This window comes from Arachis hypogaea, chromosome 9 (assembly GCF_003086295.3).
Source record: "Arachis hypogaea cultivar Tifrunner chromosome 9, arahy.Tifrunner.gnm2.J5K5, whole genome shotgun sequence".
In the NCBI taxonomy this organism is placed as follows: domain Eukaryota; kingdom Viridiplantae; phylum Streptophyta; class Magnoliopsida; order Fabales; family Fabaceae; genus Arachis; species Arachis hypogaea.
The window spans coordinates 27,813,770-27,840,730 of NC_092044.1; the positions used below are offsets into that span (position 1 = coordinate 27,813,770).

At 36.2% G+C, this 26,961-nt stretch overlaps 1 protein-coding gene and 1 non-coding gene across 4 annotated transcripts; one reads left to right on the forward strand and one right to left on the reverse strand.

The window, feature by feature from the left end:
- Positions 1-2,550: 2,550 nt before the first annotated feature.
- On the forward strand, positions 2,551-2,658 carry LOC112713384 (small nucleolar RNA R71). Its single transcript, XR_003158356.1, has one exon. It is a non-coding gene; the product is annotated as a small nucleolar RNA R71 (small nucleolar RNA).
- Positions 2,659-23,799: 21,141 nt separating this feature from the next.
- LOC112710766 (single-stranded DNA-binding protein, mitochondrial) lies at positions 23,800-26,640 on the reverse strand. 3 transcript variants are annotated; one of them, XM_025763169.2, is made up of 6 exons: positions 26,373-26,640; positions 25,773-25,978; positions 25,097-25,305; positions 24,915-25,015; positions 24,241-24,300; positions 23,800-24,145 (listed from the first exon to the last, which is right to left on the reverse strand). In XM_025763169.2, exons 1-6 carry the CDS (start codon positions 26,608-26,610, stop codon positions 24,129-24,131), a joined length of 831 nt encoding a protein of 276 aa, XP_025618954.1. In that variant the 5' UTR covers positions 26,611-26,640; the 3' UTR covers positions 23,800-24,128. The 3 variants fall into 3 exon arrangements, with proteins under 3 accessions (XP_025618954.1, XP_025618955.1, XP_025618953.1); XM_025763170.2 differs by lacking the exon at positions 24,241-24,300 and having other exon boundaries at positions 23,968-24,145; XM_025763168.3 differs by lacking the exons at positions 23,800-24,145; positions 24,241-24,300 and having other exon boundaries at positions 24,634-25,015.
- Positions 26,641-26,961: the final 321 nt, after the last annotated feature.

Here is a 26,961-nt window from a genome sequence, read left to right on the forward strand (position 1 = left end):
AAAAGCAATGCTTTTACCACACCAAACTTAAAAGGTTTGCTCGTCCTCGAGCAAAAGAGAAAAGAAGAGAGTAGATGAAGAAGAAATGAAGGAGATGGAGGAGGCTTTGTGGTTCGGCCAAAGGGGGAGAAGTAGTGTTTAGGGTGTGTGAAAATGAAAGAGTGAAGATGGGTTTATATAGGGGTGGGGAGAGGGTTAGGGTTCGGTTATGGGAGGGTGGGTTTGGGAGGGAAAGTGGTTTGAATTTGAATGGTGAGGTAGGTGGGGTTTTATGAAGGATGGATGTGAGTGGTGAAGAGAAAGATGGGATTTGATAGGTGAAGGGTTTTTGGGGAAGAGGTGTTGAGGTGATTGGTGAATGGGTGAAGAAGAGAGAGAGTGGTGGGGTAGGTGGGGATCCTGTGGGGTCCACAGATCCTGAGGTGTCAAGAAAAATTCATCCCTGCACCAAGTGGCGAGCAAAAATGCTCCATGTGCCAATTCTGGCGTTAAACGCCGGGCTGGTGCCCATTTCTGGCGTTTAACGCCAAGTTCTTGCCCTTCTCTAGCGTTTAACGCCAGTCTGGTGCCCCTTTCTGGCGTTAAACGCCCAGAATGGTGCCAGACTGGGCGTTAAACGCCCAATTGCTACCCTTACTGGCGTTTAAACGCCAGCAAGATCTTCCTCCAGGGTGTGCTATTTTTCTTTCTGTTTTTCATTCTATTTTTGCTTTTTCAATTGATTTTGTGACTTCTCATGATCATCAACCTACAGAAAATATAAAATAACAAAAGAGAATAGATAAATATAATAAGATTGGGTTGCCTCCCAACAAGCGCTTCTTTAATGTCATTAGCTTGACAGTGGGCTCTCATGGAGCCTCACAGATGCTCAAAGCAATGTTGGAACCTCCCAACACCAAACTTAGAGTTTGAATGTGGGGGTTCAACACCAAACTTAGAAATTGGTTGTGGCCTCCCAACACCAAACTTCGAGTTTGACTGTGGGGGCTCTGTTTGACTCTGTTTTGAGAGAAGCTCTTCATGCTTCCTCTCCATGGTGACAGAGGGAGATCCTTGAGCCTTAAACACAAGGGATTCTTCATTCACTTGAATGATCAATTCTCCTCTGTCCACATCAATCACAGCCTTTGCTGTGGCTAGGAAGGGTCTGTCTCGGATGATGAATTCATCCATGCACTTCCCAGTCTCTAGGACTATGAAATCAGCAGGGATGTAATGGTCTTCAACTTTTACCAGAACATCCTCTACAAGTCCATAAGCTTATTTTCTTGAATTGTATGCCATCTCTAGTGAGATTTTTGCAGCTTGCACCTCAAAGATCCCTAGCTTCTCCATTACAGAGAGAGGCATGAGGTTTACACTTGACCCTAAGTCACACAGAGCCTTCTTACAGGTCATGGTGCTTATGGTACAAGGTATTGAAAACTTCCCAGGATCTTGTCTCTTTTGAGGTAATCTCTGCCTAGACAAGTCATCCAGTTCTTTAGTGAGCAAAGGAGGTTTGTCCTCCCAAGTCTCATTACCAAATAACTTGTCATTTAGCTTCATGATTGCTCCAAGGTATTTAGCAACTTGCTCTTCAGTGACATACTCATCCTCTTCAGAGGAAGAATACTCATCAGAGCTCATGAATGGCAGAAGTAAATCCAATGGAATCTCTATGGTCTCAGTGGGAGCCTCGGATTCCCATGGTTCCTCATTAGGGAACTCATTTGAGGCCAGTGGACATCCATTGAGGTCTTCCTCAGTGGCGTTCACTGCTTCTTTCTCCTCTCCTAGTTCGGCCATGTTGATGGCCTTACATTCTCCTTTCGGATTCTCTTCTGTATTGCTTGGAAGAGTACTGGGAGGGAGTTCAGTAATTTTCTTGCTCAGCTGTCCCACTTGTGCCACCAAATTCCTAATGGAGGACCTTGTTTCAGTCATAAAACTTTGAGTGGTTTTGATTAGATCAAAGACCATGGTTGCTAAGTCAGAGTGGTTCTGCTTAGAATTCTCTGTCTGTTGCTTAGAAGATGATGGAAAAGGCTTGCCATTGCTAAACCTGTTTCTTCCACCATTTCTATTGTTGAAACCTTGTTGAGGTCTCTATTGATCCTTCCATGAAAGATTTGGATGATTTCTCCATGAAGGATTATAGGTGTTTCCATAGGGTTCTCCCATGTAATTCACCTCTTCCATTGAAGGGTTCTCAGGATCATAAGCTTCTTCTTCAGATGAAGCGTCCTTAGTACTGCCTGGTGCAGCTTGCATTCCAGACAGACTTTGAGAAATCAAATTGACTTGCTGAGTCAATATTTTGTTCTGAGCCAATATGGCATTCAGAGTATCAATCTCAAGAACTCCTTTCTTCTGATTTGTCCCATTGTTCACAGGATTCCTTTCAGAAGTGTACATGAATTGGTTATTTGCAACCATTTCAATCAGCTCTTGAGCTTCTGTAGGCGTCTTCTTCAGATGAAGAGATCCTCCAGCAGAGCTATCCAAAGGCATCTTGGACAGTTCAGACAGACCATCATAGAAAATACCTATGATTCTCCATTCAGAAAGCATATCAGAGGGACACTTTCTGACCAATTGTTTGTATCTTTCCCAAGCTTCATAGAGGGATTCTCCTTCCTTCTGTCTGAAAGTTTGGACTTCCACTCTAAGCTTACTCAATTTTTGAGGTGGAAAGAACGTTGCCAAAAAGGCATTGACTAGCTTTTCCCAAGAGTTCAGGCTTTCTTTAGGTTGTGAGTCCAACCATGTCCTAGCTCTGTCTCTTACAGCAAAAGGGAATAGCATAAGTCTGTAGACCTCAGGGTCAACCCCATTGGTCTTGACAGTGTTACAGATTTGCAAGAACTCAGCTAAAAACTGATGAGGATCTTCCAATGGAAGTCCATGGAACTTGCAATTCTGTTGCATCAGAGAAACTAATTGAGGCTTAAGCTCAAAGTTGTTTGCTCCAATGGCAGGGATAGAGATGCTTCTCCCATAGAAGTCGGGAGTAGGTGCAGTAAAGTCACCCAGCATCTTCCTTGCATTGTTGGCATTGTTGTTGTTTTCGGCTGCCATGGGTTCTTCTTGTTTGAAGATTTCTGTTAGGTCCTCTACAGAGAGTTGTGCCTTAGCTTCTCTTAGCTTTCGCTTCAAGGTCCTTTCAGGTTCAGGGTCATCCTCAACAAGAATGCTTTTGTCCTTGCTCCTACTCATATGAAAGAGAAGAGAACAAGAAAATATGGAGTCCTCTATGTCACAGTATAGAGATTCCTTGAGGTGTCAGAGGAAAAGAAAAATAGAAGGAGAGGTAGAAAATTCGAACTTATCAAAGGAGATGGAGTTCGAATTGTGCATTAAGGAGTAGTGTTAGTCCATAAATTGAAGGATGTGAGAAGAAGGGAAGAAATTTTCGAAAATTAAGTAAAAGATTTTAAAAACATTTTGAAAAACACTAATTGATTTTCGAAAACCAAGAGTGGAAAAGAAATCAAGTGATTTTTGAAAAAGATTTTGAAATTAGAAAGTAAAAAGATATGATTGAAAAGTATTTTGAAAAAGATGTGATTAAAAAGATATGATTGAAAAGTTATGGTTTTAAAAAGATGTGATTGAGAAAATATGATTTGAAAACAATTTAAAAAGATTTGATTTTCAAAATTAATGACTTGGCTAACAAGAAAAGATATGATTCAGACATTAAACCTTTCTCAATAGAAAAGGCAACATACTTGAAATGTTGAATCAAATCATTAATTGATAGCAAGTATTTTTGAAAATGGAAAGAAATTGATTTTGAAAACGATTTTATTGAAAAGATATGATTTGAAAAAGATTTGATTTTGAAAAATTTTGAAAACCTGAAAAAAATTTGAATTAAAAGCAGAATCTTCCCTCTTGTGCCATCCTGGTGTTAAACGCCCAGAATGGTGCACATTCTGGTGTTTAACGCCCAAACTACTACCCTTTTGGGCGTTAAACGCCCAGCCAGGCACTCTGGCTGGCGTTTAAACGCCAGTTTGCCTTCCTTACTGGGCGTTTTGAACGCCCAGCTTTTTCTGTATAATTCCTCTGCTGAATGTTCTGAATCTTCAATCCTCTGTATTATTGACTTGAAAAGACACAAACTAAAAATATTTTTGGATTTTTAATAATTAGGAATAATCAAAATGCAACTAAAATCAAATAATAATGCATGCAAGACACCAAACTTAGAAGTTTGTATACTATTGACACTAACAAAATGATAATGCATATGAGAAACAACAAAATACTCAAGTCAATAGAATTCAAAGATCAGAGCAATGAAATCATCAAGAACAACTTGAAGATTAATGAAGACACATGCATGAATGCAAGAAGAACAGAAACATGCAATTGATACCAAACTTAACATGAGACTCTAGACTAAAATATTTTTAGTTTTTTTATGATTTTGTAAATTTTTTTGGTTTTTTTCGAAAATTAAGTGGAAAAGGAAATAAAGATATCAAAATTCTTAATGAGAATTCTAGGAATCATACAATGTTAGTCTAAAGCTTCAGTCTAAAGGAATTAGACATGGCTAGCCAAACTTTAGCAGGACATTGCATTCAAGAGCTAAATTGATGAGAATCAATCAGCTTTGGTGATGATAAGAACATCACCTTGAAACACTAGAATTCATTCTTAAGAACTCTGAAAAAAATGCTTAATCTAAGCAACAAGATGAACCGTCAGTTGTCCAAACTCAAACAATCCCCGGCAACGGCGCCAAAAACTTGGTCCTGTTGCCGGATCAGAAATTTGGCACTGATGTTACCGGACCAAAAGCTTGCCGAAAACTCGAACAATCCCCGGCAACGGCGCCAAAAACATGGTGCACGAAATTGTGATCATCAATGGCGCCATCAACATGGTACGCACAATTGTAATCTCAACTCTTTATCACAACTCCACACAACTAACCAGCAAGTGTACCGGGTCGTCCAAGTAATAAACCTTACGCGAGTAAGGGTCGATCCCACAGAGATTGTTGGTATGAAGCAAGCTATGGTCACCTTGTAAATCTTAGTCAAGCAAACTCAAATGGTTATGGATGATGTATGAATAAAACATAAAGATAAAGATAGAGATACTTATGTAATTCATTGGTGAGAATTTCAGATAAGCGTATGGAGATGCTTTGTCCCTTCCGTCTCTCTGCTTTCCTACTGTCTTCATCCAATCCTTCTTACTCCTCTCCATGGCAAGCTGTATGTAGGGTTTCACCATTGTCAGTGGCTACCTCCCATCCTCTCAGTGAAAATGTTCAACGCACCCTGTCACGGCACGGCTAATCATCTGTCGGTTCTCAATCAGGTTGGAATAGAATCCAGTGATTCTTTTGCGTCTGTCACTAACGCCCAGCCTTCAGGAGTTTGAAGCTCGTCACAGTCATTCAATCATTGAATCCTACTCAGAATACCACAGACAAGGTTTAGACCTTCCGGATTCTCTCGAATGCCGCCATCAATTCTAGCTTATACCACGAAGATTCCGATTAAGGGATCCAAGAGATAAACATTCAAGCCTTGTTTGCTTGTAGAACAGAAGTGGTTGTCAGGCACTCGTTCATAAGTGAGAATGATGATGAGTGTCATATAATCATCACATTCATCATGTTCTTGGGTGCACATGAATATCTTAGAACAAGAATAAGCTGAATTAAATAGAAGAACAATAGTAATTGCATTAATTACTCAAGGTACAGCAGAGCTCCACACCTTAATCTATGGTGTGTAGAAACTCCACCGTTGAAAATACATAAGAACAAGGTCTAGGCATGGCTGTGAGGCCAGCCCCCCAATGATCTAAGATAGCATAAGAATAAAGATAGCTACCCAGATCAGAATACAATAGTAAAAGGTCCTATTTATAGAGAACTAGTAGCCTAAGGTTTACAAAGATGAGTAAATGACATAAAAATCCACTTCCGGGCCCACTTGGTGTGTGTTTGGGCTGAGCATTGAAGCATTTTCGTGTAGAGACTTCTCTTGGAGTTAAACGCCAGCTTTTGTGCCAGTTTGGGCGTTTAACTCCCATTCTTGTGCCAGTTCCGGCGTTTAACGCCGGGCATTCTTGAGCTGATTTGGAACGCTGGTTTGGGCCATCAAATCTCGGGCAAAGTATGGACTATTATACATTGCTGGAAAGCCCATGATGTCTACTTTCCAACGCCGTTGAGAGCGCGCCAATTGGGCCTCTGCAGCTTTAGAAAATCCACTTTGAGTGCAGGGAGGTCAGAATCCAACAGCATCTGCAGTCCTTTTTAGTCTCTGAATTAGATTTTTGTTCAAGTCCCTCAATTTCAGCCAGAAAATACCTGAAATCACAGAAAAACACACAAACTCATAGTAAAGTCCAGAAAAATGAATTTTAACTAAAAACTAATAAAAATATACTAAAAACCAACTAAAACATACTAAAAACATACTAAAAACAATGCCAAAAAGCGTACAAATTATCCGCTCATCATTGTTCTTGATGATTTCCTTATTCTGATCTTTAAATTCTCTTGTTTTGTGTGTTTTGTTGTTTCTCATATGCATTCTCAATTTGTTAGTGTCAGTAGTATACAAACTTCTAAGTTTGGTGTCTTGCATGCATTGTTTATTTGATCTTAGTTGCATTTTGATTATTCCTCATTATTAAAAATCCAAAAAAAAAATTTATTTGTGTCTTTTCAAGTCAATAATACAGAGAATTGAAGATTGAGAACATTCAGCAGAGGAATCAACAGAAAAAGCTGCACATTCAAAATACCCAGTGAGGAAGGAAAACTGGCGTTTAAACGCCGGCCAGGGTGCCTGGCTGGGCGTTTAACGCCCAAAAGGGTAGCATTTTGGGCGTTAAATGCCAGAATGGATACCATTCTGGGCGTTTAACGCCAGGATGGCACAAGAGGGAAGATTTTGTTTTTAATGCAATTTTTTTTCAAGTTTTCATAATTTTTCAAAATCAAATCTTTTTCAAATCATATCTTTTCAATCATATATTTTCAAAATCAATTTCTTTCCATTTTTCAAAATTACTTGCTAACAATTAATGATTTGATTCAACATTTCAAGTATGTTGCCTTTTCTGTTGAGCAAGGTTTAATGTTTGAATCATATCCTTTCTTGTTAGCCAAATCATTAATTTTAAAAATCAAATCTTTTTAAATTATTTTTCAATCATATCTTTTTAAAACCATAACTTTTCAATCATATCTTTTTAATCACATCTTTTTCAAAATAGTTTTCAATCATATCTTTTTGATTTCTAATTTCAAAATCTTTTTTCAAAAATCACTTTATTTCTTTCTCAATCTTAGTTTTCGAAAATCATCAATCAATTTTCAAAATGTTTTTAAAATCTTTTTAATTTATTTTCAAAAATTTCTTCCCCTCTTCTCACATCCTTCTACTTTTGGACTAACACTCCTCCTCAATGCATAATTCGAACTCTATCTTTCTAAGTTCGAATTCTTCTACCTCTTCCTTCTATTTTTCTTTTCCTCTGACACCTCAAGGAATCTCTATACTGTGACATAGAGGATTCCATATTTTCTTGTTCTCTTCTCTTTCATATGAGTAGGAGCAAAGACAAAAGCATTCTTGTTGAGGCTGACCCTGAACCTGAAAGGAAAAAAAGGCAAAAAGAGTGTGCTTAAGAACCCTGGACACCTCTAATTGGGGACTCTAGCAAAGCTGAGTCACAATCTGAAAAGGTTCACCCAGTTATGTGTCTATGGCATGTATGTATCCGGTGGTAATACTGGAAGACAGAGTGCTTTGGGCCACGGCCAAGACTCAAAAAGTAGCTGTGTTCAAGAATCATCATACTTAACTAGGAGAATCAATAACACTATCTGGATTCTGAGTTCCTAGAGAAGCCGATCATTCTGAATTTCAAAGGATAAAGTGAGATGCCAAAACTATTCAAAGGCAAAAAGCTAAAGCCCCGCTCATCTAATTAATACTGATCTTCGTAGATGTTTTTGGAGTTTATTGCATATTCTCTTCTTTTTATCTTATTTGATTTTCAGTTGCTTGGGGACCAGCAACAATTTAAGTTTGGTGTTGTGATGAGCGGATAATTTATACGCTTTTTGGCATTGTTTTTAGTATGTTTTTAGTATGTTTTAGTTAGTTTTTATTATATTTTTATTAGTTTTTAGTTAAAATTCACTTTTCTGGACTTTACTATGAGTTTGTGTGTTTTTCTGTGATTTCAGGTATTTTCTGGTTGAAATTGAGGGACCTAAGCAAAAATCTGATTCAGAGGCTGAAAAGGACTGCAGATGCTGTTAGATTCTAACCTCCCTGCACTCAAAGTGGATTTTCTAGAGCTACAGAAGCCCAATTGGCGCGCTATCAATTACGTTGGAAAGTAGGCATCCTGGGCTTTCCAACAATGTATAATAGTTATTACTTTTCTCGAGATTTGATGGCCCAAACAGGCGTTCTAAGTCAGCTCAAGAATTCTGGCGTAAAACGCCAGAACTGGCACAAGAATGGGAGTTAAACGCCCAAACTGGCCCAAAAGCTGGCGTTTAACTCCAATAGAAGTCTCTACACGAAAATGCTTCAATGCTCAGCCCAAGCACACACCAAGTGGGCCCGGAAGTGGATTTTTATGTAATTTACTCATCTTTGTAAATCCTAGGCTACTAGTTCTCTACAAATAGGACCTTTTACTATTGTATTTTCATTGGGGTAGCTATCTTTGAGTAGTCTTATGCTATCTTAGATCATGGGGCTGGCCTCACGGCCATGTCTAGACCTTGTTCTTATGTATTTTCAACGGTGGAGTTTCTACACACCATAGATTAAGGTGTGGAGCTCTGCTGTACCTCGAGTATTAATGCAATTACTATTGTTCTTCTATTCAATTCGCCTTATTCTTGTTCTAAGATATCACTTGTCCCTCAACTTGATGAATGTGATGATCCGTGACACTCATCATCATTCTCACCTATAACGTGTGCCTGACAACCACCTCCGTTCTACCTTAGATTGAGTGGATATCTCTTGGATCCCTTAATCGGAATCTTCGTGGTATAAGCTAGAATTGATGGCGGCTTTCAAGAGAATCCAGAAGGTCTAAACCTTTTCTGTGGTATTCTGAGTAGGATTCAAGGATTGAATGATTGTGACGAGCTTCAAACTCGAGATTGTGGGGCGTTAGTGATAGACGCAAAAGAATCACTGGATTCTATTCCGACATGATCGAGAACCGACAGCTGAATAGCCGTGCTGTGACAGAGCGCATTGAACATTTTCACTGAGAGGATGGGAGGTAGCCATTGACAATGGTGAAACCCTACATACAGCTTGCCATGGAAAGGAGTAAGAAGGATTGGATGAAGATAGTAGGAAAGCAGAGAGACGGAAGGGACAAAGCATCTCCATACGCTTATCTGAAATTCTCACCAATGAATTACATAAGTATCTCTATCTTTATTTTATGTTTTATTCATCTTTTAATTATCAATCCTTCATAACCATTTGAATCCGCCTGACTGAGATTTACAAGATGACCATAGCTTGCTTCATACCAACAATCTCCGTGGGATCGACCCTTACTCGTGTAAGGTTTATTACTTGGACGACCCAGTGCACTTGCTGGTTAGTTGTGCGAAGTTGTGATAGAGAGTTGAGATTACAATTGTGCGTACCATGTTGATGGCGCCATTGATGATCACAATTTCATGCACCATGGTGTTACATCTAATTCTCGGCAAAGAAGCTAAAAAATTTTAATAAAACCCCAGGAATTTGGGTGAAGCTGGGATGGGGCAATATTACACAACCACAACAGGTTGGTCTCGAAAGCAGTTCAACTGACTGAAGAAGTATTCATAGGCATAGAAGAAGGGACGCTCCCTCTCAATGGAAGTCGGAAAACAAACTCTCTCATCAGAATCAGGAGCAACAAGCTCATAATCCTCCTCACGGGCATTGTTACCACAAATCCTATGGCGCTTCCTCAGCTCTGTGCAAAATTCAGCATCCACAACAGAAACACACAACAAAACAAGGGAGTCCAGCCAATCGGACATCCCCTCGGAAACTCTGGAAGACATCTCTACAATGGTATTGCGAGAAGACATGAGGCCAACTAATCCTACAAGTAAGAAAAGAAGATAGGGTTACTAAAAACATCTCGGACAAAGGAGAAAACAACTCAATATGATACAGGCAGACACACAGAAAAGGAAAACCCCAAGACTCAAATAAAAGTCCTGGGGCATCCTTTGGAGGCAATAATAAAGCAAGGTTTCTAGGAAAAACCTACTTCTCGCATCCCAGTACCTCTCAAAACAAGAAAAGAAGGCTTCAAACAGCAAGCATTTTCCATCATAGCAAAACACAAAACGTCATAAAAATCATTGCCTTACAATCTAAACCAGCAAAAACCATCCACATCAAACACGCCAAGCAGAGGCCATTAAAGATGCAACCTTTTTCAGAATCAGACAAAGCAAATAAAACGAGGAACAAACGCGGACAGCGGTATCAGAACAGAAACAACAAAGAACATGCAAAGCCCTAAAAGCATCAAGCAAAAGCAAAAAGGATCATGCAGAAGATGGAGAAACTCCCAGAAAGCACATTTCAACAAATCTAGGGCACAATGGAAACAGAAAGATCTAAACTTTCTCAAAAAGGGAGGATCAAAATCAAAACCTCATCACAAAGCCAAAAACAAAGAGAAAGCACGAAATGGGACTAACCTGGAGAGGAAAGAAGCTTCGAGAAAGAAAAACGAAAATGCAGGAATGAAAGTTGCCCAAGAAATCGCCAAGCGACGCTGCAACGCAAGGAAGTAGAAGCACAAGCGCCAGACAGAGAGCGAAGAGAGCAGAGAAAGAAGTTGCGAAGAAGTTACAGGGAAAAGCAAAAGAAGAGAAACTATTTCTAAGTTTTCAAAATTAAAAACAAAAGGAAACGGATAATTAATGCTAAGAGTTAAACCCTTGCACGTTCCCGAAAAAAGCGCTGATATAAAAGCGCGCACTTTAGAGGAAACGTTCTACATTCAAAAGCTGCTACAAAGGAATCAACAAAATGCTTGAGTTCGGCTTCACCAAAGAAGGACTGAAGTCCAGGACTCAACCTCAACAAAAAAGACCGAGCTCAAGCAGAGACACTATTCATACCCTGGGTCGAGCTGTCCGACCCGGGATGTTCTACAGACAAAGCGACCGACCTCTTTAGGTCAAGCGGACCGACTTCTTCGCAAAGAACTCGGTCCAAATAGACAGGAAAGCCTAAAGAAGGGCCCAACTCAAGGAATACGATCCCAATCCAAGGGCAGCCCAAGCCTATAGAGATAAGGACGGTTCCGTGGAAGATAAGCTGACCTCGACAAAAGATAAGATAAGATAAGATAACTAACTTATCTTATCCAAAGAAGGTCACATCTCACCATTATAAGTACACTGGAGCACCCAGGTATAACTCATACTCTGATTCTACTCAATACCTGCTTAATACCCTTGCTAACTTAAGTATCGGAGTCCCTTGCAGGTACCCCCCATCCTTCGGTGATAAAGGATCAGCAGCACTCTCAGTTTCACAAGTCGGACACACCAGTTCCGACTGCTGTACACCTGCCAGGCACGTCGGCTCCGACCAACACAGAAGATCTCGACCGAGATCGACCTACAGTTTCAGGTAACCCTCGGAACAAAATCCTTGTGGGCAGCATAGGCTAGAAGCAACCTAATTGCTTCCATTATTGCTACCGGAGCAAATGACTCATCAAAATCAATACCTTCCTCTTGATCGTAACCTTGGGCCACTAGTCTAGCCTTGTTACGAACAATACTACCATCCTCACCCAATTTATTTTTGAAAATCCATTTTGTACCTGTTACCTTTTTACCAATTGGGTTTGGTACAAGAATTCAAACCTCATTCTTTTCAAATTGTGCTAGCTCTTTCTCTATGGCTTTAACCCACGAGGGATCTTCAAGAGCTTGCTTCACATTGAGAGGTTCTAATTGGGACAAAAAAGCAACTTTGCTTGGTTCTACTTGCTTTTTGCTTGAGGATCTAGTGGTTATGCCTTGTGAAAGATCACCAATCATGAATCCATGAGGGTAACCCTTCAAATATTTCCATTCACGTAGCCTTTGAGGAATGGTTTTGCTTTGACTAATTTCAGATGGTAGCTCTGTTCTGGATTCTCTGGCTTGTTCAGGAGACAAAACAGAAATATCTCCTCCATTCTAAAGAGAAGTTTCTAGACAAATAGATTCAACAGTTTGGATAGATTTGGAATTTTCTTGATTGGCTTGATGGTTCACATCAGTTTCACTACCTGCATCATTATCTAACACAACACTTGGAATAGAGTTATAATCACAAAAAGACACATGTATGGGTTCCTCAATTGTTCTATGTTCTTTGAGGTAAACCCTAAATGCTTTGCTAGTGGTGGAGTATCCAACAAACATTCCTTCATAAGATTTTGGATCAAATTTTTCAAGATTTTCTTTATTGTTAAGTACAAAACATTTGCATCCAAAAATATGAAAATACTTAAGATTAGGTGGGGTTCCTTTCCAAAGCTCATATGAGGTTTTATTTAAACTTTTCTAATAATGGTTCTATTTAAAATATAACAAGCTGTGTTTACAGCTTCAGCCCACAAAAACTTTGGAACATCATTTTCACAAAGCATTGCCCTAGTCATTTTTTGAAGGCTTCTATTCCTTCTTTCAACAACCCCATTTTGTTGAGGTGTTCTTGGGCATGAAAAGTTATGTGTTATTCCAAATTTATCACAAAAATTTTTAAAATCTTGGTTTTCAAACTATTTTCCATGATCACTTCTCAAGTGGGCAATTTTCAATCTTTTTTCATTTTGGATCTTTTTGCAAAGAGAGGAAAAATATAGAATGCATCATTTTTGTGAGCTAAGAAAAGAACCCAACCGAATCTAGAGTAATCATCCACCACTACCAAACCATAATGTTTTCCTCCCAAAATTTGTGTTCTAGTAGGACCAAAAAGATCAATATGTAATATTTCCAAAGGCCTTTTAGTGGAAATTCTATCCTTGGGTTTAAAAGATGATTTTACTTATTTGCCTAGTTGACAAGCATCGCAAGTAATATCTTTATCAAATTTAATATTTGGAATTCCTCTAACTAAATTCTTTTTAACAAGCTTAGAAATTTGGTACATGCTAGCATGTCCCAATTTTTTATGCCAAAGCCATTTTTCGGATTCAAGAGAGGTAAAACAAGTTACTTTTTTATCCTTTAAATCCTCTAGAGTTAATCCATAAACATTATTGCATCTTTTTGCTTCAAACAAAACATCACCGAATTTTTTACAAATAACCAAGCAATCCAATTTTCTAAAGATAACCAAATATCCAAGATCACACAATTGGCTAATGCTTAGTAGATTGTGCTTTAATCCATCAATAAGCAAAACATCATTAATGAAAGAAGATAAATTCTTACCCACTTTACCTATGGCCACTATTTTTCCTTTTTCATTGTCACCGAAAGTAACAAAACCTCCATCATACTCATCAAGCTTGATGAATAATGTTGACTTTCCGGTCATATGCCTAGAAGACCCACTATCCATATACCACATGTTGTCATTTCTTTTAGATGCTAGGCAAACATACAAAAATACTTAAGTGACCTTAGGTATCCAAATCTTTTTAGATCCTTTAATGTCAAACCATCTCCTTTGTCCCAAGCTATTATAATCACAAACAATCTTGTAAACTTTATCTCCAATCATCCTTTCACTTATTAAGCACTGAATAGGAAAATGTCCATTCCGATTGCATAATCTACAGAATTTTTGAGTTGCTATTTTTCTAAAGCTTGTTGGGTTTTGAAACCTTATGTCATCCGAAGAGGATGCCATGTTAGTAAAAGAAGATTTTTCAATAAATTTTTCAGATTTGTGAAAACCCAAACCGGCTTTATCATAAAGAGGTTTTTGCCTAGGCAAGAGTTAATTTAAATTTTCAGAACTTTGAGAAGAGTTGTCTAAGTCCTGTTTAAGTCTTTTTACCTCTTTATGAAGCCACTCATTTTTCTCAAAATGGTTTATATTTGCAGTCAAGAATGATGATATTCATAGCTCTTAAATTCAGCTTTTAACCGCTTGTTTTCCTCAACAAGATCAACAGTAGTTTTGCCTTCCCTTAATTTATCTTTAAGAAAACCATTTTCAGCTTTTAGTATTTCAATTTGAGACTCAAGATCTTGGTTTTCATTTAAGAAACATTTAATCTTTTCAGAAAGATGATCAATCATAAGATGAAGGTCTTCAGTGGAAGGATCAAGAAATACTACATGCTTTATGTGATCGGCCATGAGACGAGTTTGAAATTTGGTTTTTGATTCTTCATCTTTATCAGTATCATTTTCCAAGTCTTCCCATGAAGCCATGAGTCCTTTCCTCTTTTCTCTTTTTGGTTTGTCCTCCTTCTTCAGTTTTGGACAATCAAACTTAAAGTGTCCAGTTTCCTTACAGCTGTAGTAGATCACCTTGCTTAGGTCCCTCTTTCGTTTCCTTGAGCTGCCTCCTTTGCTCCGTTCCTTCAGCTTCATCATTTTCCTGAATTTCTTGGCAAACAAAACAAAGTCATTATCAGATAAACTATTACTGGATTCATCGTCAGACAAACTCCTTTCTTATTTGCATCTCTCTTTAAATAAGTGTTTTCAAAAGCAAGTAAGTTTCCTCTCAAATCATCATATATCATTTCATCAATACCACTACTCTCTGATATTATTATAGCCTTGGTTTCCCACTCTTTAGTGAGACATCTCAATATTCTCCTCACAAACACAAATTCAGGATTTTTGATTCCCATAGCATCCAAGACAGTGATGATAATGTTGAATCTTTCAAATATTTCATCAATTGTTTCTCTTTCTTTCATTGAGAATATTTCGTAGTCTCTGTTCAGGATGTCTATTTTGGATCTTTTCACTTGGGTTGTGCCTTCATGAGTAACTTAAAGTTTGTCCCATATTTTCTTTGCTGTTCTGCATCTTGATACCGGTCGATAATCCTCGAAGTTGACCGCACAGTTGAGCAAGTTGACCGTTTTGGCGTTGAGCTCTACTTTCTTTCTATCATCATCATTCCAATCAGCTTTAGCTTTGATAGCAACCACACCATCAGCTCCTGTAGTGGTTGCAAATTGTGGACCTTTCAGGATTATTTTCCAAAGTCTGAAATTTACAGATTGAACAAATATCTTCATTCTTTCTTTCCAGTAATGTAGTTCTTTCCATTGAAGAATGGGGGTCTGTTGCTTGACTGCTATTCTGTCAGAGTATAGGCCACCAGATTTGAACCACTGTTGACTGCCATCAGGATCTTTTCTCCAAGCTGCAAAGCTTGATCTCTTTGAGATCAATCTCTGATACCAATTGATGGTAATCAGTGGCTAAAAGAAGGGGGTTGAATCTTAGCCCCTTTTTGCTGAACATTAATTTCTGCTTTTGTCTCAGAACAAGTAAAGAGACATTTTCTTTTTGTCTTGTAACAGGTTAGGAGATATTTATTATTTTTGTCTCCAACGCAACAAAAATAGAATAGGAGTAGAAGAGAAAGAGAGAATCACACCCAGATGTATCCTGGTTCAGCTGCTAAGTGCAATGCAGCCTACATCCAGTCTCCATCAGAACAGTGATAGAATTTTACTATAATCATCAGATTACAAACACCAATTCTTCCCTAAGATCTACCCAATCCTATCTGGGACAAATCCAGATTCTATCCCCAAATCTAAACTTGACTTGGACTCCTACTAAGCTTTCAACCGTAAAGTGCTAACCCAACTTGCAAGAGAATCCCCACAGGATCATAAAACATAACATACATATGTACAAAGAAACTCTGAGATATCTATGACTCTTTCTCTAATATTGCTCATTGCCTTTTTTCTCTCACTGGTTTTTTCTTACAAACCTCACCATGTTTGCTTTTTACCATGAGACTTAGACAGACAATACTAAGAAAAAGAAAACAAAATGAACATCTTTGAAGGAGAAGAACTCAGGAAGCTTGGATAGCTATGAGAACTCTATGCTTTACACTTTCTTTCCTTGATCTCAACCTTTGGCCATTCACCCTTAAAATAGAAAGGGAAGCTTCCAAGGTTGAAACCGGTTCAACCAAGCAACTTTTTCTCCAACCAAAAAATAGCAGCGGTTCAGACAGAGAGAAGAGAGAGGGAAAACCAAAAATGAACATGCATGTACCTCTCTCAACCCTTTTCATCATGCTTCTTCAATCTGAGCCCCCTGATCTTGACTTTGCCTCTAAGACTTGATGAATCTCTGACCCAGGAGTACTTCTTTCCATCTATTTTTACTTCTTCCTATCCATAGCTTCAGAGGCTAGCTTCCTTCTCTGATAAACAAAAACGAAAATAAACTTTTGTAACTGAGATCTTCTTCTCTGACCGAGGCAAATCCTTTCTTTTCTTGGTATCAAGATCTTGAAGCCATCTTCAAAGATCTTTCCTTCAACGGCAAAGATCTTGCCATGGCTTATTTCAGATCTTCCTTCTTTATAGAATTTCTTCCATAGGCTTCTTTGTTACTTTACTTTTTCTTCTAATAACTTCTATCTTCTTCTTCCTCTGATGGATGTGACCGAAAGGCAAGAGAGAGGAGAGAGAAGAGAGAGAACGGTGAAGCTTTTGGTGGAAGCTTTGAAGGAAATTAAACTCAATTTAATTCCTAGTTCCAATTACCAAGACATGAAGACTTTTGAAAATCGAACCCCTTTTTGTGATTACCAAATGGGTTTCTAAGGCTTTGTACCAATTTGATTTTCTTCCTTTTAATTGTTCAATCACTATTTTTCTTCTTTCTTCTTATTTGAATGAGTGATGTGACTGAAGCAAGAGAGATGAGAGAGAGAAGATACAAAGCTTTTAATGCAATATTAAACCCAATTTAATTTTGAGTTTTGGTTACCTACGCATGCAATTAATCAATTTGAATTTTGAATTCCATTCCACCATGTAATAGGTAACCGTGGATTGCTTTGAGAACCTTTGGGTTCCTTCTTTTGATAATTCAATATTAGTTAGTGGGCTTGTGACATGGACCTCTTTGGATCCTCTTTCTCTTTTAATATTCAGCCATTTGAAGTGATCAATTATTATTGGGCTAAATATGTTTAGTAACCAAGCTAGAGTTTCGTCACTTGGGCCAAGAAACAATTTTATTTTCTTCCTGCACACTTAAACAAACATATCAAACAAACTATTGGAAGTAAATAATTTAATTAATATTTTAATAATGTTTGGTCATTATTTTAATTAAATATAAGTTTTTCAAACTCAACAGTATTTAATCTTATTTTAAAGAAGTTTATTATTTTTTTTTCTCTATCATAGTATGCACTATATATTTTACATAATATTTCATATAAAAGACTAATATAATACATAGGTTTTGTTGGCAATTGGAAAATAAGGTTGTTATTAGGAGTAAGCGATTTGACATAGGTTGATGAATCTCAACTTATGTTTTTGGATTTTATCTATATGTTCAAGATTTACTTGGATAGTTGTTATATGGAGTGCGAGCTGAGAACTTTGGTAAGTCAACAAGGTAGTTGATCTGACGGTAGGAATAATTGCAAAGGGATTCTGACACCAAATAATGAGGTTAGAATTGTTCAAAAGGTAATTGGGGAAGTGATTTGCTCCCCGTTATATAATGACTTGTTTGGTAATGAGGTTAGAATTATTTAAATAACTTTTCTAAAAAGCTCCTCCAATCTATTGGGAGAGTTAGAATTTGACTTTTGAAAATCTACTAGGATGGTTCTTCGGGTAGTTATTTTAGTTTTGACATTTTTGGTTGCAAAGCAAACGATTGGTCAGCCCCAATCGCGATTTTCAAATATCATATCGATGGTAGTTGTGGTTCGTATTTTCAGGATTGCATCCACATTTTGGTCTCTTTTAATGGTGATGTTCTGTTTTCTCGAGGTCTTTCGTTTCTCGTATAAACAAAGACCTCTTGAGAAGTTTTTCTTGTTCTTTGGATTTTGTGTTGTCGCTTGATTGATAGGTGTGGTTTTTAAAATTTCACTCATGATGAATCTGCTTCTATGAGAAAAGATTTTAGGGTATGCTTTTTCCTTATATCTCTAATGATTGAAGACAAAGGTGTTTTTTCCTTATCTCTTCGCATGTGTTTAGAAGAGTTTATTATTGGTCATCCTCCCTCTTTTTTTTTTCAGAGCTAAGGATCCCCATCCATGGCACCAACGTTTAGGATTTACCTAAACAATTCTTGTATAAAGTAAGAGCTGATAACTCTAGCAAATTGACAAGCATACAAGTAACTGGCCCGATAGTGGGATCTACCAACAAAGGGACTCAGACATTCAATTTAGAAAAGTCTACAATGAGATTAAATTTTGAGTTTAAGGGTTGATTACATCATACCTAGGAAAATGACCTGCTCCCTTTTATATAATAGCTTACTTGGTGATGAGGCTAGAGTCGTTCAAATGGTTACCGCCATATCTTCTCTGATTTCAGTGGGAAGTTAGAATTTGATTTTTAAAAGTCTATTAGAAAGATTTTTCGGAGCAGTCCAGCTACACATTCAAGAGTTTTTAGCAATCAAGTCCAACCAAGTTGGCCCAAACTCAACAAAAATCCAAACTCCTCCTCCTCTTCTTCCTTCTCCTCTACCTTCTTCTTCTTTTAAATTCGTGCGTGTAGGTTCTTCGTCTCTTTCGTTATCGTCATCACCAACAACACCAACATTTTGTTAACATCTTTATTGGTTTTGACTTTCTTTGGTGCCATATTTAAATAATTTTGGTTCATCTTTTAGTTTATTTCGGTTCATTTGTGAATTAATTGAGGTTCACTTGATGCTGCTGATAAGTATTGACTAAATTTTTTATTTCTTAAGTAATTTCGGTTTATTTCTTAGTTTAATAGAGCTTCATTTGAATCCAAAAATAAATTGTATGTATTTTTGTTGATGATTGAGTCTTTTTGACTGTTTGTTCAAAACTGAACTAATTTCAGTTCTTTTTTGTGTTAATTGAGGTTCACCTGATGCTACCAATAAGTATTGACCAAATTTTTTATTCCTTAAGTAATTTCGGTTCATTTCTTAGTTTATTTGAGGTTCATCTAGATCCAGAAATGAATTCGATGTATTTCATGCGTTACAAAGCTCATAATCCACGATCATTTTTCAATTACTCATTCTCATTAATTTGTGACCAGGATCAAACTTCCATCCTCACTGCGAACGGGATAAACCACCATCCCCGCATATTGGGTTACGCATTGAGCAGGCAGGATAGCACCACCGTCTTTACCAGGCAATCAATTAATATCACATAGTTTCTTTAATCGTATTTCATTTAACAAAATTCTTTATCGAGGAATTACTCAAGTTAATCTATCATATTCATCCCTGGCATATTCAAAGATTTTCAAAATAGTTCTCAGACTCCATACGAAAGTTATGGGATTTTACAAACTCACCGAAAAGGTTTAACAGTTCAAAACAACATTCAAGCACTCTCAAGACTCAAAATCTTTTCTTTAACCAACTTACAAAATTTCTCAAAAGTCTCGAGATTGATTTCATTTTCACCAAATTAAGTTCAAAAATCCAATTCACTTCTATTAGTTTTATCTCCTTTAAAACTCTTTAAAACATTGTCCTTAAACCAAAGTTAATCACACAAAAAATCCATTTCTCTTTCATAAGACTCGAAATATTCTTAATAATTCAAACTCAAAACATAATCCTTTTCTTAATAAATCAAAATCAAATAATATAATTCTTAAAACCAAATCTTTTTAAACAACTCTGTAAACAAAGTTTCCAATTTTTATAAAAATTTTGGCAGCATCTTCTCTAAAAATCAGACTATTGCCATCCTTCAAGGATTCCAACCAAACCATTTTTTAACCTTTTCCAACGGGTTCGAAACCCAACCATTCCCAAATCTCAAATCATTTTTCAAAATCAAACCAATTCCAATGTAGAATCATTTCCAAAATCATATCATTTTCCAAATCTCAAATCATTCCTCAATAAAACATACGAATCAAATTTTCAAATCAATCTTTCATTTACTACCACAATGCTAACTCAATAATCAGAAATAGTCACAATCCAATCATCATCATAACAACCTTAAACCAAGTACAAAATCCAACTAAATATCTTCATTCAATTAATAAACCAATCAAGCATGCAATTACATTCATTTAAGACAATTCAGTTCAATCCATAAGACTCACATAATCACCAAAAATATATTATTTGCATCAATATCGATTTATAACAATTTTTGAGAATAAAATAATTTTAATGAAAGCGTCCCTCCCTCGATCGTGACTCAACTACGCGACAAACTCTTTTCCTCTCGGCCCGCAACCGCGGCAGCCACAACCACAGCTCCAAACCACTTTCGCAACAACCACAGCAACTCTAATCACAACATGTAACAACCAGAACTCGACCCTGCGTTACCAAAACCTCATAATATCAAACCGAACATAGCAGACTACTAATTTTCAAGGGTTCCAGAACAAAATATACTTATTGTAATTATGAGCAAGGGATAGAACTGAGCGGCAGCAGCTCCGATTATGACTTTCGGCGAGCTGAACGACAACAAAGCTCTGGCAATGTGCTTAAACCGAAAGCAGAGGAAACCTTCAGTAGCAGTGCCAGCCAGGAACGGCTTTGACGGTGGCAATTGAGGCAGAGGAGCTTCAGCGACGACATTGGATTCAACGGATGGCAGCAGTAGCAACTTGCGCGATGGTGGCGACACTCTTCTTCTCCCCTTCAGCTCGCGCATCCCTCTCTCTCTCTCTCTCTCTCTCTCTCTCTCTCTCTCTTCACAGTCAGTGACGGTGATTTGGCCATGATGGAGTAGCTCAAAACGGCGACAACGACGCGGCTCAACGACGACGACGAGTCTAGTACGACGACGATGAACCTCCAGCACGACAATGACAACGCAAACAGCTTCCCTCTCTCCTCGCATTCGTTTCTCTTTCCTCCATCGTTGGCAACAATGACAGCGACTTGGTAGCAAGGCGGCGCGACGATTAGCTGGACGCGGTTGGAAGTGACGGGCTGCGGTGGCGGCACAACTCCTCCCTCTTTTTTACTCCCTCGGGCACTCCCTGGGTATGTATTGTGTTAGGGTTAGGATTAGGGGTAATTTAGGTATTTTTAATAATAATAATAATAATAATAATAATAATAATAATAATAGAGATAATAGAGTAATTGAAAATCATTTTTTTATCCAATAATAATTTTATATAAAAATACTATTTGTTTATCAATTTACAAATTATTTTCTAATAAATACTCTAATTCAAAAATTAAAGATAATATAATTAATTTTTTTTATTCATAAAAATTAAAGTATTAAATTCTAAAATCTCACTTATTTAAATCAAATCATATACAATTCTTATCATTTTATAACTACTAAACTTTATAATTTAAATATAAAAAATTATCCAATTATTATAAAATTAGATATAAATTCTAATTTAATTCAAATTCAGTTTATCCAAACTTGATTTAATTACTTTTATTAAAGTAATTTCTAGAATTAAAGTCTTTAATAAATAAATAAATTGAAATTGACTCATAACAAGATTTTTCAAAAGTTCTGAGTCTTATAGAAATACCCCCACAAGCTGGAGTCTCCAGCATATACTCTCCAGAGGAATAACTCTCATTGGACAACCTGCTTTCGGCCACATAATCCGAATCAAACTCACTCAAGTCTATGTCAACATTATCTCGAGGATCAGCAAAGTGAATCGGTCTTGCCAATACCAGGACTGCTTCGGGTATTGAAGAAGATGATCCAAAACCATCTCCTGCGTCACGAATCATAGCATACCACTCTATAACATATTGTGGCATTAGCCTAACATGTACATTAAATATTATATTGATATTATTATCGACTTCAATCCAAAACGTGTTGTTAATGAAACTTCCACCAGGCAGTATTAATAGGAATCTATATGTGACTCTACCAACTTCTTTTAAACCAATTGACCCTATGTTGCTCAACATAACAGTTTTAAGCGATCTAGAGAATCAAGACGGCAAATACGCAGTATCAGAGATAAATTACACTCAAATATCACTCTTTCTTCATCGTTTCTAATAATCTCATTGGGATAAATTACCATAAAAAAATACTGATTACTGGCCATTTTTTAAGAAACAAGAAGAGGAAGAGTTGATGGAATTGAAATGGATTTAGTGTGATGAATAGTTGAACCAACAAACTACTTATATATGTATTTTTTTTTAATGTACTTATTTAGGGTACAGAAAATTCTATACATTTATGCATGTATCTCAGGTACAGTGCTTTGAATTTGGCCCCGTCTATATTCTGAGTACAATGTACAATAGCATCGTTGTGTTATATTCCAGATGCACCAGATTTCTTTTATTATTATTATTATTATTATTATTATTATTATTATTATTATTTATCCCGAGTACAGTCTTCAGTTTGTGAATTTAACACATTTTTCCCGTTAGTATCTGAGATATGACACGACGTGTATTTCCATAATTTTTCTTTATTAAATACATTTTGTAATTATTATATTTATTTAATTTAAATAAAAAAATATGAAGACATCATTGTTAAAATATTCATCTTTATTATATATATATATATTAAAGCTCACCGACAAATTATACCCATTTTTATATCATTCTCGTCAACACTAAAAGTGACTTTGCACAAATTAAATGCAACAATTATTTTGTACTTGGATGGTATAGATATGTCTATAAATAATTTTTTTTTAATTTTTAACTTATAAAATATTATAATATTAATATTTAGTATAATTTTTAAAATTAATTTGTGACTTTTAAAAATCATTTAAAGTGTTTAATATTTATTAAAAAAATTAATAAAAAGTAATTTTTCTTATAATAAAAAAATTATTAACACTCCTTTTAAAATAAATACTTTTGTGATTATAAAAATCAAATATAAAAAAACTTATTTATAAATTACTTTTAATATAAAAACTCGTGTTTTAAGCTCCTTTCTTCAAGAAAAATTAAATTGTTTATTCAAATTGTCGCTTAACCAATTAAGGTTAATTTATCAATTAGCTTACTAGTTCGTTTAAATAAGAATTGAAATTTTAAATTGTATCTTATACATGAAACGATCTATTAACTAACAACAAACCTTTAAATAAAACTCAGATACACGACGAATTAAACTTTGGCCTATCAAACTAAAAAATACCATAAACTCAGATCAGCGACAAACTAAAAAATACCATAAACTCAGATCAGCGACAAATTAGACTTTTGCTCCACCATGATATTTTGACAATCTCGAGGGATTTACTCAGTTAAACACCAACTAGTGCATGATTATAAGTTAGCCTTTATATAGGCCATTTTCTGAAAATGAGTGAATGTGTAATTTCGACAACAGTATTTTCCTACCGTCTATTTACTCCTTAAAAGAATTTTAAAATCAAACGATCCTTGGGAAATCAAATATAACATTGCATTAGCTTGTAACATCAAATAAATTAATGAAAGTCAAAATATGACATCACGTTAGACAATGAAAGATGTAAATGACATCATATCATACATCTTTTTAAGAACTAAATTGCCTACTCACTCTTAAAATTAGTCCCCCAATCTAATTATCCGGATATGAAGGACATATAACACGAAATAAAGCTTTTATAGACTAAATCAAACATTCACAGATGAACTTTCAAGGGTAAAAATATAATAGATTATAATTATGCAACTATACAAGTGTACACGTTAAGTGTTAATTGATTAGTATCATTCATATCCATGTTCACATGATTTGTTATCGAGGGGAAAAATGTTCTTCTGCACTTTCCCATATATTAAAAGAATATGGGAAACTGAAATCCAGAAAGCTGAAAGATATATATAATAAAGAAACGAAGCAAAGTATTCTTTATATTGTTCATTAAAAATGCTGCTATTCACTACAAACATGTGATTCTTACAAAGCACGTGCTTCCATTCCACCAATAACATTTTCACCTTTCATCTTTCCAGGTTTCTACTAAAACAACCCTTCTCCTGAAAGCATGAATTGATTATGGCGTCAGACCAAAGAAATGCAAATCAATGACAACAGTACAGAGAAATATTCAACTATAGTTAAAAGGACTTGCGCAATTCATCCAATGAATTTGAATTAATGCTCTCTCCACCCTTTATGAGGCGAAGTTTCCCTGAGGAGATAAAATAGAGGTAAAGAATTAATAAAAATGAACATGAACACAAGCAACAATAACATTGAAATTTCTCTATTTAGATAGGAGCTTAGAATCCTTTAAATCTGATATGGTCCATACTCATAACATGTCGAATTACCCCTAAAACTAAATATGGAAAATGCACTGCTCACAAAGGAGATCATACCTGCTTTTTCATGCAACGGACACATATTTAGGTTCTCAGAACTAGAGTGCTATATCAAGAAGAATGGCAAAATGCTTTCTTTTACCCATAAATTAATTAAATGATGAGGGAACCAAAATGCTAAATTTATACAATAGTCGTGATTGCTAGAATGAGAAAATTAACTGTAAGTAAGCAATTAGCTTTCACTCATGATGAAACAAATCATCTAAGATATGAGTAAGCACTGTATGTACTTTCTGAATGCCAAAAAGAGCCGGTGCGCCCTATGGGGACCTAGCTTTCAGTCTTTCTTATGTAATCACCAGCAACGTTTTAAGTAAAAAATTAAAAATAAAAAGTAAAAACATAAAAAAAGGAAAGGACAAGAAAAAGATTAATGTACATATGGGAGAACAGTTGGGGAGAAAAAAAGTTGCCATACCATCATGACGTACACATATCTCAGGAATGCTTTTGACTTCGCCAGTGATGCTATCATTATAAACTCTAGTCTCAATGTTACCCTCAACATAAACTGAAGAGCTACAATGATGCTTCAAACATCAGCCAGAAACATTTACACCAAAATTCAAGTATCCTCTTTTATGCATACTTGATGCTTACTTTTTAAAAAGTTGTTGTACTGCATAGGCCCCAAGGATGTCATTATGCACAGCAATGCGATGCCATTGAGCAGGTCTTGGCATATCCACTTCTCTCATGATTCTCTGGTCAAACATTCCCCCAGTCCCAACCGTAAAGATCGTTACGTTCTTCCCATTCCTCAATATCTTTTGTACAGGGACTTGGCCAACTTTTCCACATATTATTGCCTAATTCAAATCATTCTTGTGATCAAATATTTTTATACAAAGTGCAACATGAAAACATATCACTGATTGTCATTTTAGGCCCAGGAAGAATAACATAAAAAATAAATAAATAAATAAAAAGAAACTATTCTAAACTCTGGTAATTTTCTTCAGCTTCAAAGACTCGACCTCCATTTAGTGAAGAACTCTCTTTAATTGGCTTCAGGACAATTATATTCAGAATCAATTCAATTTTTCATGCTTAAACATTACCAGCTTTAATAATACTTAAAAGTTAATCCCTTCTTAAAACCTTGTATTGTGCAGAATGAAAACTTTAACGCAATCATAGCATTTCAAAGGCATCAAGTATATTATATCTGTGGATTAGGTTTTCTGCAGATACCAAACCAAAGTTCCATCTCTAGCAATGTCTACAGTAACAAAGAAAAATCATAAACAATTAAACAATGACTACCATCGGATACCTTGTGCACTCCTCGAAATCCCCAACCCCTCTTTGGATCCACACCCTGCAGTTCTAGATCAGGCTTGCTACCAAGAAAATCATCAAATTCATCATCCAATTCTTCATTCTTTCGATCATCATTAACCCTATCATTTAGGCCCTCGTCATTGTCACTTTCAGTTGACAATGTTGAGTACCACTGTCCCGTCATAGTCATTCTAAATGCTGAAAATAAAGTGAATAAAAATCACCGTTAAAACATAATCTCAAGCAGCAAGCCAGTTTCCCCAGCGCATGTCATCGAAATTCTCCTTTGAACAAAGAAGATCAGCTCAAACAAATTTAGTGAAGGTGCAATCTAAATAAGTCTTAGAAAATCAAAACCAGGGATTAATTAAAAAAAATCTAAGTCTAATTACAAAAAGAAGCATGAGAAATCATTTTAGTTCACGAGTCTACCTTAGTAATCATACAGTGACTTCAAAATAAGGTTACGACATAAAATGAGTAAGTGTGTTCTAGTAACGAGAACAATAGAAGCCTATTCAAAGAGGTTACACACTTAAAGTGAAATAATAATAATAAAAGAATGTGGGAAAATGGTGAGTGTAACACGCACCATGGGAAGAGGAGCTCAGAGAAGTGATACGAAGATGCTTCGCAAGTCTAATACCAAGCGAATTCATTTTAAGCAAAAACCTGCAAATAACAACGAAGAAGAAAAAGAGGAGGAGGTGGAGCAAGGGTTTAAACACTTTCTCAGAGTCCAGCGGAAAAAGGAGGAGAGAGAGAAGATTTTTGCAATCACCGTCACTCTTCTTGTAAAAAATGGACTCATCTAAATGGGCCGGACCCATTTTTCCAGTATCATAGAACCAAAAGACTTCAGCAACTAGACGGTTCAACATGGAAATGGGTTTGAGACAAGAAGCTCTATTATCATCATTTTTATTTATTTTTGTTGTTGACGTCTTTCTTAGAATGGTGAAAAAAAAATAAGGAATGACCTTATATCTCCACTATTAGTGGGGAGGAATAATATTAAGTTGTCACCTTTTCAATTTGTAAATGACACAATTTTATTATTATATCTACCTGATGAAGATATTATCAAAAATTATAAGAGACTGTTATGATATTTTAAAATGATGTCGGAGCTTAGCATTAATTTTGATAAGACTAGTTTGATATCGATTAATTGCGAGAAG

Bases quoted from the DNA above. Each gene is read 5' to 3' on its own strand.
- LOC112710766 (XM_025763168.3), bottom strand. From the start codon at position 26,610: ATGGGTCCGGCCCATTTAGATGAGTCCATTTTTTACAAGAAGAGTGAC. The intron at 25,979-26,372 runs GTGCGTGTTACA...CTTTATTTTCAG, and splicing joins TCTGAGCTCCTCTTCCCATG to CATTTAGAATGACTATGACG. The intron at 25,016-25,096 runs GTAAGCATCAAG...GCATCATTGTAG, and splicing joins GTACAACAACTTTTTAAAAA to CTCTTCAGTTTATGTTGAGG.